The 12,025-nt window shown below is 45.6% G+C and overlaps 1 protein-coding gene across 3 annotated transcripts in view; it reads left to right on the top strand.

Moving 5' to 3' along the window:
- The first annotated feature begins 295 nt into the window (after window positions 1-295).
- ampd2 (adenosine monophosphate deaminase 2) overlaps window positions 296-12,025 on the top strand; it is a 77,784-nt gene continuing 66,054 nt past the window's right edge. For 2 of the 3 annotated variants that reach the window (XM_008109426.3, XM_003220232.4), the window contains exon 1: window positions 8,617-8,837. In XM_008109426.3, the coding sequence (XP_008107633.1) occupies window positions 8,738-8,837 (100 nt within the window). In that variant the 5' untranslated portion in view covers window positions 8,617-8,737. Of the gene's footprint in view, window positions 457-8,616; window positions 8,838-12,025 lie in introns of those variants that run through there. The other variant, XM_008109428.3, reaches the window with a different exon arrangement.

Below are 12,025 nucleotides of genomic sequence, written 5' to 3'. Positions count from 1 at the left end.
ACTATAGATCCTTTTTTATTTTAAACCATTTCAGCTTGATGCCCTTTAGCAAACTACAGATCCCCAAGCTATAGATCCGATGGTCTTCGACAACAGTATCAAACTGAATTCATTCTACAACGCCTGGCAGAGAAGCAGGGGGGCAGAGCCGTCTCCCTCCCCCGATTTTCCTGAGGTCAACAACTTTTATTTCCACTCCTAAAGCTGACTTGGAAAATATTTCCGCCAGGGGGCGCCCTTCTTCGAGCTCAGAGGCGAATGCTCCCAAGGGTTTGACCTGTGCGCCAGGGTTTGACTTGACAAAGGAGGCAAGCCCAGGAACAACGGGTTCGCACTTTGCAAAAGTCTCCCTCTGCTTCACTCCAGCGACAACTCTCCCTCCGTCTAGGCGCCTTCTCGGGTCTAAAAGTCGTCTTCTTTGGCTGTGAAATCCCTCGCCCTTTGGCATGGCTTCAGGTAAGGAAGGCTTGGCAACAAAGCAAACTTGGTATTTGCCTCCCTAACACTTTGGCTCCGCATCTACATTGCCAGATAATGTAGTGTAGATATAGGGCTTTCCTGCCACAATTTCTCACTTCCCACATCGTCTATATGTAATGCTGCATTTAAACTCTCTCCAGACTTTGGTCTTCTCAGCTTTGGCTACCCTCCGGCCAAGAGCCAGTTCTACACTGTAGAATTAATGCACTTGGGCCCTGCAGGTGTTTTGGACTCCAACTCCCACCATTCCTCACAGCCTCAGGCCCCTTCCTTTCCCTCCTCAGCCGCTTAAGCGAAAGGGCCTGAGGCTGTGAGGAATGGTGGGAGTTGGAGTCCAAAACACCTGCAGGGCCCAAGTTTGCCCATGCCTAGTGTAGATGCTCCCTGGGAGAAAGTACTACTCGACTTGGCAAAGGGGCATCCGGGTGGAGGGAAGCGGATGCCAGTTAGTTACATCTCTAGCGCCTGTGGTGGGAGTTGACTTTCTATTTGCGATCTCAGCCTGCAGGGGAATTTTTAGCCAAGAATTTCCCAACTGTGGGCCAAAGAGGCACAGAAAGCACCGTTCACTGTGGTATTTTTTTAGACACAGATCTTTCTCCTCCCCCAGGTCTATTGCAAAATTTCTGCAAAGGTCAGATTCCGCCCTCCTTTCCTCTTCTGCTGTGTTCAAACCTTGTGGCCTTGCAAAGCCATTGCGAAAAAGGCACTGCCTGCCCACTCTGTAACTTTCCACATTGCATGGTTACAACAGTTTGATACCACTGGCCAAGACACATTTTGGTGCCTTAAATGTTAGCCCTGTTTCTGCTAGGCTTGATCGATCCACGAAAAATTTGATTCTAAACTCGTTTCAAAACTAGAGGGGGGCAGCTTTTCGTTTCTGATGGTATTTCCGAATTTGGCCCCCCAAAAAATTCGAAATTAACGAAAATTCGTTATTTTCTAAATTAATTCGTTAATGGCGGACGCGCATGCGCAATTCCCAAAAACAGCACAGAGGGAGAGGACTTTACAGGACTCTCCCACCCTCATTTTTGAGTGATCTTCTTCCAACTTGGTACAGTGGTAGAACACATTTAACACTGATAGCTCACCAAAATTTGGACCGTTTCCCTTATCCTCTGATTTTTGGCGAATTTTCATAGCTTTTATAATAAACCATTTTTTAATAATTGCAGAAATCTGTTCCTGATTTGAAAGTCTTATTTCCTGTTAAATTGGGTTGTCTTTACTGTGAAAGTCATTGTTCTACTTCAGAAACTTTGTTTTTGTGGCTGAAACTTTGTTAAATTGGTGTGTGTGTGATATATACTGTGTATATATATAATATATATATAGTCCCTGCATAATGTGTGTGTGTGTGTGTGTGTGTGTGTGTATAGGTAAAGGTAAAGGTATCCCTTGACGTTAAGTTCAGTCATGTCTGACTCTGGGGGTTGGTGCTCATCTCCATTTCTAAGCCCAAGAGCCAGTGTTGTCCATAGACACCTCCAAGGTCATGTGGCCGGCATGACTACATGGAGTGCCATTACCTTCCCGCCACAGCGGTACCTATTGATCTACTCACATTGGCATGTTTTCAAGCTGCTAGGTTGGCAGAAGCTGGAGCTAACAGCGGGCACTCACTCTGCTCCCGGGATTTGAACCCGGGACCTTTCGGTCTGCAAGTTCAGCAGCTCAGTGCTTTAACACACTTCGCCATCGGGGCTCATGTATATATAATATACATACACATACACACAATGTGGAGAATATGTGGAAAGGTAGATAGATAAGTTGGGAGCCACAGCGAAGGCACCTTCCTGGGAGCAAGGTCTAATAATAATAATAATAATAATAATAATAATAATAATAATAATAATAATAATAATAAAAAATCCCTTACAATATCCAAGATGGCTCACTGCTACAGAATCTTGGGAGGTTTAGTTTGATATGGTACCATTATTGGCAGAGAAAGCTAAGCTGTAGGAGTTGAAATCCAATCATTTATCCTCCCTATAGAATCAATTTTATATGCATTTTTAGCTACAGAAAAGCTAAAATCAGGACAGTAAAAGAACAACACCCAGAAAATGGGAATTCCAGACAGGAAACAATCAGGGCCAGCTAATACCTCCCAACAAAGGATTCCCCCAGGTAGGAAGCAGCCAGGCTTTGAAGCTGCAAGGCTATTCAATGCTAATCAAGGTGACCAATTGCAACATTCACACTTGCCTCCCACAGACAAGAGTTCTTTCTCCCACCCTGGACCTTCCACAGATATATAAACCCCACTTGCCTAGCTTCGCACAGACGTCAAAACCTCACCGCCGGGCCCCTCTCTGTCTCTCTCGGTCTCTCCATTCCCGGCTCCATCCGCCGCCTTCTCGCCTCACAGAGAGACACCAGGCCTGAGCTGAGGCGAGGCGGCGGCGGGGGCGGCCATTTCCCCCTCCGTCTTCCTCCTCCTCCTCGGCCTCCTTCCCCCTCGCCCCCTCCCATTGGCTGAGCCCGTGACGCCCCTTTTGCTGTGGGGCAAAAGGAAAGGGCCTGAATGGTGGGAGTTTGGGTGATTTGCAAAAGCTTTTTTTTCCTAACGAAAAAAACGACGACATAACGAAAAAACGGCCTCTCGCGATTCGAAACCGCGATATCCAGACGTGTGGACAACCAATGCTTCAAAATTGCTTCAAAACAAATGAAAATAACGAATTAATAACGGTTAACGGGGAAAACGAATTATTTGAGCAAGCCTAGTTTCTGCGTATATTTGACACTAGAAACAGATAACTTTCATGGAAGACTTTCATGGCCAGAATCACTGGGTTGCTGTGAGTTTTCTGGGCTGTATGGCCAAATTCCAGGAGCATTCTTTCCTGACATTTTGCCCACATCTATGGCAGGCATCCTCAGTGGTGTGAGGTCTGTTAGAAACTTGGCAAGGTGAGTTTATATATCTGTGGAAAGTCCAGGTTGAGAGATAGAACTCTTGTCTGTTTGAGGCAAGTGTGAATGTTTCAGATGATCACCTTGATTAGCATTTAATGGCTTTGCACATCCAAAGCCTGGCTGCTTCCTGCCTGAGGGAATCCTTTGTTGGGTGGTGTTAGCTGAAAATGGGAATTTCAGACACGAAACACTCTGAAAACAGGGGAATTCCAGACAGGAAACAGTCAGGACCAACTTACACCTCCCAACTAAGGATTCCATCAGGTAGAAAACTTGAGCTCATGAGGTCTATCCAATTCAGTTTTCTGTATCAGCATCCCAAATAATTCTAGGAACAGGCCTAAAAACCAAGACACCATTTATTTTATTTTTGGTTATTCTTGGATTGTGTTATCATGGTTCCATACTTTGGCAACCAGGAGTTTCTAGTTTGGTGAGCTGTGGTGAAAGCACCAGGGTTCTGTGAAAAATTAGAGGGATTGAGGATGACATCAGTTTAATTCTAAAAAAATTGTCCAAAGAAGGAACTCTTCCAGACTTTGCTACTTCCTTGAGGAATGGCAGTTTAGTGGGAGTGGATTAACTCCCTTTTCCTCTCTGGGTGCATCTGCACTGGAGAATGACACTACCTTAACGGCTGTGACTTCATCCTATGGCATACTGGGCTCTGTAGTTTGGTGAGGCACCAGCACATATTTGCAGAAAAGGTTAAAGACCTTGTAGAACTACCAACTCCCATGAGTTCATAGTACAGGACAATGGCAGTTAAGGTCCATTAGTTCTATAATGTAGATGTGTCCCAAGCACCCATGAGCATCCAATTAAGGGAGTAGTAAAGGTAAAGGTTTCCCCTGTCCAGTCATGTCTGACTCTGGGGTATCGTGCTCATCTCCATTTCTAAGCCAAAGAGCCGGCGTTGTCCGTAGACACCTCCAAGGTCATGTGGCTGGCATGACTGCATGGAGCGCTGTTACCTTCCCGCCGGAGCGGTACCTATTGATCTACTCACATTGGCATGTTTTCGAACTGCTAGGTTGGCTGCCCACGCCACTCCCGGGGCTTGAACCTGGGACCTTTCAATCTGCAGCTCAGTGCTTTAATGCACTTTGCCACCATTGGTTAATGAGCTTCCCTCACTAACTGCATTACAAATTAATTTGACACTATAATTATCTTCCTGCAGGTGAATCTAGAAACTTGGAACTTAAGGTACATCTACACTGTAGAATGGATGCAGTTTGATACCACTTTCATAGCCATAGCTCAATGCTTTCAAATTCTGGGATTTGTAATTTGGTGAAGCACCAGCACTTTTTGACAGAGAAGGTTAAAGGCCTTGTAAAAACTACTTATCGCAGGATAACATAGCATCGAGCCATGGCAGTGGTCTCAAACTGCATTCATTCTGTGGTGAGGATGCAGAGAACCCCATCACATCCCAAAATTCCACTGTATGAAGCCTGCAAAGTTAGTGGCATCAGACTGCTTTCATTGTGCAGCGTAGATACACCCACTTGGATCAATTTGAGATGGGCGGGCGGGGTCGATCTCAGACTCCGCCTCTCCCTTGCCGAGCTCAGCATCTTTTGCGGAAACTGCCAGGCAAGGCAGACCTGAAGGGGAGGAGTCACACAGTCCAAAGTTGGGTCCATTGTGTCAAGTCAGTTCCTTTTTGTTGGCTACAGAATGGCCTGGTTGATGGAGAAAGACAGCCAGATGCTTTCCCTGCCCCTTCCTATTTCTGGGCTTGTGTCTTGACTTCCCTGCCAATTGTGAAATGTAGGCATGCCTTGAGGCCCCCAGCTTCCCAAAGTGGAACAAATGCTTGAGGAAGAGAGGCTGGGCCAGAGAAAGAGGCCTCAAAAAGGTCCATCTATTTGCATTTTAAATCCATGTATTTTTAAAGGCCAATCATTTGCTCAGCATTAACCAGACAGTGGACCCAATTCCAAAGCAATGCAGGTCCTTCCCATTTTCTTTGATACTCAAACAGGGGAGGGAATACTTTGTGTGCATCTACACCAGGAATTGTGGATGGTGAAGTCTAAAATACCTGGAGGACTGAAGTTTGCCCATGCCTGTTCTAGAGTGTAGATTAGGCATCCTCAAACTGCAACCCTCCAGCTGTTTGGGCCTCCAACTCCCAGAAGCCCTAGCCAACCTGTTCAGTAGTCAAGAATTCTGGGAGTTGGAGGCCCAAACAGCTGGAGGGTTGCAGTTTGTTCTACACTCTAGAACAGGCATGGGCAAACTTTGGCCCTCTGGGGATTTTGGACTTCAACTCCCACAATTCCTAACAGTCAGTAGGGTGTTAGGAATTGTGGGAGTTGAAGTTCAAAACACCTGGAGGGGCAAAGTTTGCCCATGCCTGCTGTAGAATGAATGCAGGTTGACACCACTATAACTGCCATGGCTCAATGTTGTGGAACTGTGGGTGTTATAGTTTTACAAGGCCTTTAGCCTTCTTTGACAAAGATGCTGATGCCTTACCAAACTACATATCCCATGATTCCATATCACCGCGCCATGACAATTAAAATGGTGTCAGACTGAATTCATTCTACTGTGTAGATGTACCCATGGACTGAAGGCGGTTCATAAGTGCAGTGTCCAAATGACACATGTGGCCCTGGTTAGAAGCAGGAGTGGGCAGTTCTGGCTCTTTATTCGGGAGGTATATCTGATTACACAATCATAGCCACCCATAGCTCCATTTTAACATCTTCTAGGATGTACAGTTCCATGAGGTACTTGAGATTCTCCCTTGGAGATCATTCATCATCTCTGTCACCTTTCAGGTATTTTGGACTTCAGCTGCCAGAATCCCTGAACATTTCACAGCTGTCCCAGGCTGAAATTATAAAGATCTAATGTCACTGTCTGGTTCACTCTCTTGAACTCCATGGCTCCTTCCACACAGCTTAATAAAATCCCCCCTTTTCTGCTTTGAACTGGAATATGGACTCAGATAACCCAGTTCAAAGAAGGTAGTGGGGTTTTCTGCCTTGATATTCTGGGCTATATGGCTATGTGGAAGGGCCCCACACCCCCAGATTCCTTAATGTGGCTTCAGATCACAAGGTTTTATCTCTTTTGTACAAAGTAGTGAGAAACTGGTGTAACAATGTAATGTGGATACCCCTCCAGTGGTGTGTGTATGTGCCATCAAGTTACTGTCAACTTATAATGACCTCATGAATTTCATAAGGTTTTCTTAGACAAGGGAATACTCAGAAGTGGTTTTGCCAGTTTCTTTCTTTGAAATAGAGCCTGCTGAACTTGGCATTCTCTGGTGGTCTTCCATCCAAACACTAGCCAGAGCTGATCCTGCTTATCATCCAAGATCAGATGGGATCTGGTGCTTTCCTCAAGTGAGCTGCCCTCTGAAGCCAAAGAATGTGTTACAATATGTTTTTTGGGGTGCATCTCCACTGGAGAAACAATGAAGTTTGCCACCGTCTTTACTGTTACGGTTCAATGCTTCCCAAAATAGTCACCAGGGAGTCATGAGCTGCCAACACATTGCATGGGTGGATGATGGGAGTTGCTACCCAACAATACTTTGAAAGAGAAAGGTTGCTGGCCCTATATCTTTGAGGCTGAAGCTTGCCCTTGCCCTGGGAATGCCAGCCTGGGCTGCGGAAGCCTGGAGTCCTTTTGGCTTGCTTTCAGGATGGCTTGAACCTGGGTTACTCAACAGGTATGCCTGCTTTTAAGGCCCTCCTGCCTTTGCAGAGAATACTAACAGGGAATGACAGCATAAGTACCTCCGCCTCCCCACTATGTTTTTTTTTAGACTAATTTTTATTCAGAAACAAAGGAAACATAATAAACCATCCTTGCAATGCATGCATAGAAGTGGGAGGTCATCAGCTATTAAGGCAGAGCTTTCTAAACTCTGTTGTGACACATCAGTGTGTCGGCTGCAGTCGGTTGGTGTGGCAGACAAATGTCACAAGAAAGCCTCTGAGTTATAAATTTTTAAAAAGCTTTTCATGAGATATATTGAATCTGTGTACATTTTGTTATTACACTTTATGTATGTGTCCGTATCTCGTAGAAGAGATTGGATTCACCTCTGGTTTGCTAATCAAACTGAATTACAGGCAGTCCCTGAGCTACAAAAATCGGGATTGAGACAACGGAAAGTGAGAGAAACCTATTCCTGAGAAGGGAAATTAATTTCCGAGTTATCATGGGGAAAGGGGGTCTCCACTGAAGTTGAATCACCAGTCCTTGATTCCACAACAAGCCAAATTATCTTGTGTTGTCAAAGGCTTTCATGGCCAGAATCAGAATCCCGATGGCGTAGTGGATTAAAGCCTTGTGACTTGAAGGTTGGGTTGCTGACCTGAAGGCTGCCAGGTTCGAATCCCACCCGGGGAGAGCGCAGATGAGCTCCCTCTATCAGCTCCAGCTCCATGCGGGGACATGAGAGAAGCCTCCCACAAGGATGGTAAAAACATCAAAACATCCAAGCGTCCCCTGGGCAACGTCCTTGCAGACGGCCAATTCTCTCACACCAGAAGCGACTCAGGTTGCTCCTGACACAGAAAAAAAAACTGGGTTGCTGTGAGTTTTCCAGGCTGTATGGCCATGTTCCAGAAGCATTCTCTCCTGACGTTTTGCCCACATCTATGGCAGGCATCCTCAGAGCTTGTGAGGTCTGTTGGAAACTAGGCAAGTGGGGTTTATATATCTGTGGAAGGTCCAAGGTGGGAGAAAGAACTCCGATAATATGGGAACTTCTGCCTTGATATTCTGGGATATAGGGCTGTGTGGAAGGGCCGCCAGACAACCCAGTTCAAAGTAGATATTGTGGGATTTTCTGCTTTGATATTCTGGGTTATATGGGTGCGTGGAAGGGCCCTGCAGTTGCATCTACATTGCAGACTTAATGCAGTTTGACACCACTTTAACTGTTAGTGTTCAGTGCTATAGACTCGTGGGAGTTGTAGTTGTACAAAGCTTTCTCTACAAAGGAGTGCTGATCCCTCAGCCGATTAAAACCCCCAGGCATTGAGCCAGGGCATTTAAAGCGGTGTCATATTGCGTTCATTCTGCAGTGTAGATGCGGCTCGAGCCCGGGAGGAATGTAGCTGGAGGAGGCTGGGCTTTAGGCCTCCTCTTTGCCTCACCCTCCCATCCGGTGCGTCTTGGGGCGGAGGAAGGAAAAACCCAACGCCGGATCTCCTCCTGCGCCCATCGCCGGCTCTCTTCCTCCCTGCCTGTCCATCATCCCTGGGAGGCGGGGCGAGGCTGAGGCCCCGCCCCTTCGGCCAGTGTCCGGGGGCTTCTCTTGGAAGCATCGGGAGGGAGCAAGATGTCGTCTGGAGCGGCGCCCCCCAAGAGCGGCTCTCCCTTGAGGAAGCGGGCCAGCCTTCAAGCCGGCGTGGGAGGAGGAGGAGGAGGAGGAGGAGGAGGAGGTGAGCGTGGGTGGATGGCATTTTCTCCCCCATCCCGCTTTTTCCAAGCTGGGGGTTCTTCTCCATGAGAAAGCACCCCCATTTCTCCCCTCTTCTTCCTCCCCTTGTTCTGCATTTCCCTGCTGTGTTTCCTTCTCCCAAAGGCTAATGGCTGCTCCTTCAGTTGGTTGGATGCTTGGCTGAGCAGACTCTGGGTGCATCTATACTGTAGAATGAATGCAGTTTGACACCGCTTTAGCTGCAATGGCTCAAGGCTGTGTGATCCTGGGCATTGTAGCTTGACACGGTCTGTAGCCTTCTTTGCCAAAGAGGGCTGGTGCCTCACCAAACTCCGAGGATCCAGTAGCATTGAGCAAGGGCAATGGAAGTGGTGCCCAACTACACTGGCTCTGTAGAGGCATCCTTTATCAAGGCTGACGCTCAGGGCACTGGGTATATAGGACAGCAAGCCTCCAGGAATGATGGAAAATGGGAAGGAGAGCCTCCCACCATCCAAATGCTACCCTATTTTTGTGTCTGTGGCTTCAAGGCACACATATAGTAGAGCAGGGATCCATTTGAATGGACAGGACAGAAAAACCTAGAAAGCTACATGCTTGTTTTTTGAACTGGAGAAGGAGGCAGCTGACAATCCTGTCCTTGTGTTGTCGAAGGCTTTCATGGCCAGGATCACTGGGTTGCTGTGCATTTTCCAGGCTGTATGGCCATGTTCCAGAAGCATTCTCTCCTGAAATTTCACCCACATCTATGGCAGGCATCCTCAGAGCTTGTGAGGTCTGTTGGAAACTAGGCAAGTGGGGTTTATATATCTGTGGAAGGTCCAAGGTGGGAGAAAGAACTCTTGCCTGTTTGAGGCAAGTGTGAATGTTGCCATTGATCACCTTGATTAGCATTGAATAGTGTTGCAGCTTCAAAGCTTCAAAGGGAATCCTTTGTTGGGAGGTGATAAGCTGGCTCTGATTTTTTCATGTCTGGAATTCACCTGTTTTTGAGTGTTGTTCTTTATTTCCTGTCCTGATTTTAGAGTTTTTTTAAAAAATGCTGGTAGCTATATATTGTTTATTTTCATGGTTTCCTCCTTTTTGTCGAAATTGTCCACATGTTTGTGTATTTTAATGGCTTCTCTGTGTAGTCTGATATGGTAGTTTATTATTTATTTATTTATTTATCTATTACATCTATATCCTGCCCTTCTCACCCGAAGGGACACAGGGTGGCTTACAACAGTGGCAACCATTAGATGCCCATACAAATTAATAGTTGTTAGAATGGTGCAGCATTTCTGTGTTCTCAAATAATATGCTGTGTCCAGGTTGGTTCATCAAGTGCTCTGCTATGGCTGATTTCTCTGGTTGAATTAGTTTTTAGTGCCTTTCATGTTTCTTGATTCGTGTTTGGGCAATGCTGCGTTTTGTGGTCCCTGTGTAGACTTGTCCACAGCTGCATGGTAAACGGTAGACTATCCTTTACAATTAATGGAAAAGAGAAAGAAGGAGATAGAAAAGTATCTTTATGACTGATTTTTTAATCTTGGCATAATATTTCATCATATCAATCTGTTCTTTCAGATAGTGATATAAAAGCCTCAGATTCTTAATCTTATTTAGACAGCTGTTGGGTAGATTGCATAGCCCAACTAGAAATTTTATTTCTGGGTGTCATGGTTTTTAGGCCTGCTCCTGGGGTTATTTGGACCGCTGATTCAGAAATTTGCGTTGGATAAACCACATCAGCTCTAGTTTCTTAGATATGGTTATCATGATTTTCTATGGGTGAGCAGATGGCCACTGGTATATGGCATATGTTCTTTATCTCACAAACTAGAGCTGATAGGGGAAGATTGGTGCAATTTTTGGAATCAGCAGATCAAGTATACCCAGAAATGAGATATATTTGTGTGTTGGCCAGTGATCTTATTCAGAAAGATGCAAAGGGTGACCCTCGCCTTCAAAGTGTGAGGTGACACAGGTCTTTCAGATCTTTACAGGAGTCTTTTAGGATTCATGTATAAAAAACAAATCCTGCTCAGAGGTGGTTCCTTTTGTGAACATGTAGTAAAATCCCTAAAGACACGTGATTGTGTCTGGCAACTGATTTGTTTCAAAGTGCCAGTCCTGACCTTTAAAGCTCTATATGCCAGAGGCATGAATCCCCTAAAGGCACCAGCTCTTGTCTGATCTTGGAAGTTAAGCAGTGTCAGTTCTGCTTAGTACAGGATGGGAGGCCATGTATGAATAAAGAAGTCCTGCAAACTATGTTTCAGAGGACTGAACTGGTAAAAGTACCTGTGATTATGTCTTGCCTGAGCCTCCGTTGGTGCAGTGGGTTAAACCCTTGTGCCAGCAGGACTGCTGACCAATAGGATGGCGGTTCGAATCCACGGAGAGTGTGGATGAGCTCCCTCTGTCAGCTCCAGCTCCCCATGTGGGGACGTGAGAGAAGCCTCCCACAAGGATGGTAAAACATCAAACATCCGGGCATCCCCCAGGCAATGTCCTTGCAGATGGCCAATTCTCTAACACCAGAAGTGACTTGCAGTTTTTCAAGTGACTTGCATTTTTTCAAGTCACTCCTGAAATGAAAAAAAATGTCTTACTGTAGAAAATCCTCTGGATTTATGAAGTCACCATAAGTTAATAGGTGACTTGAAGGCACATACACATACACAGAATGGGGAATCGTGCTAAATTCCTTCTTTTCTTCCTTTCTCCTTGTTATGCTGCAGCATACTAATCACTACAGCTGTGAAAACCAACCATTTGTGTCTGAGTCATCTGTTCAAGGATAACTGGTTTAAGCTTTGAGGAGAGAGCCCTAAGATGCTAGATGAGGATGCCATTGGTGGGGGGTGTCTTTGTATGTTGCTCCTAAAGGATTGGGAGAGTACAGTAATGTATATGTTCCTATCTTAGATGCATCCTAGATTTCCCCTTTCTTATAAGCTGGGGAAATAACAGTTCATTTCATCCCCCTTCCAACAACATGTCATTTGTGGGAAATTTGCTTAGAATTGTTCACAAGCATTAATACAAACTATACATGTCTGGTATAAGACAATACGCATTGGTAAAAAACTGCCAAATACAAATTCTTGAGTACTGGTATTTTTTTTAAAACTCTATGACTTAATTACATCAGGGTCTGTCTAAGGTCAGTATGATAATGTGTTTTAAATATTAGACTTC

Source organism: Anolis carolinensis, chromosome 4, assembly GCF_035594765.1.
Source record: "Anolis carolinensis isolate JA03-04 chromosome 4, rAnoCar3.1.pri, whole genome shotgun sequence".
In the NCBI taxonomy this organism is placed as follows: Eukaryota; Metazoa; Chordata; class Lepidosauria; order Squamata; family Dactyloidae; genus Anolis; species Anolis carolinensis.
Note: the sequence above shows the minus strand (reverse complement) of the source record. Positions and strands in the feature narration are given on the sequence as shown.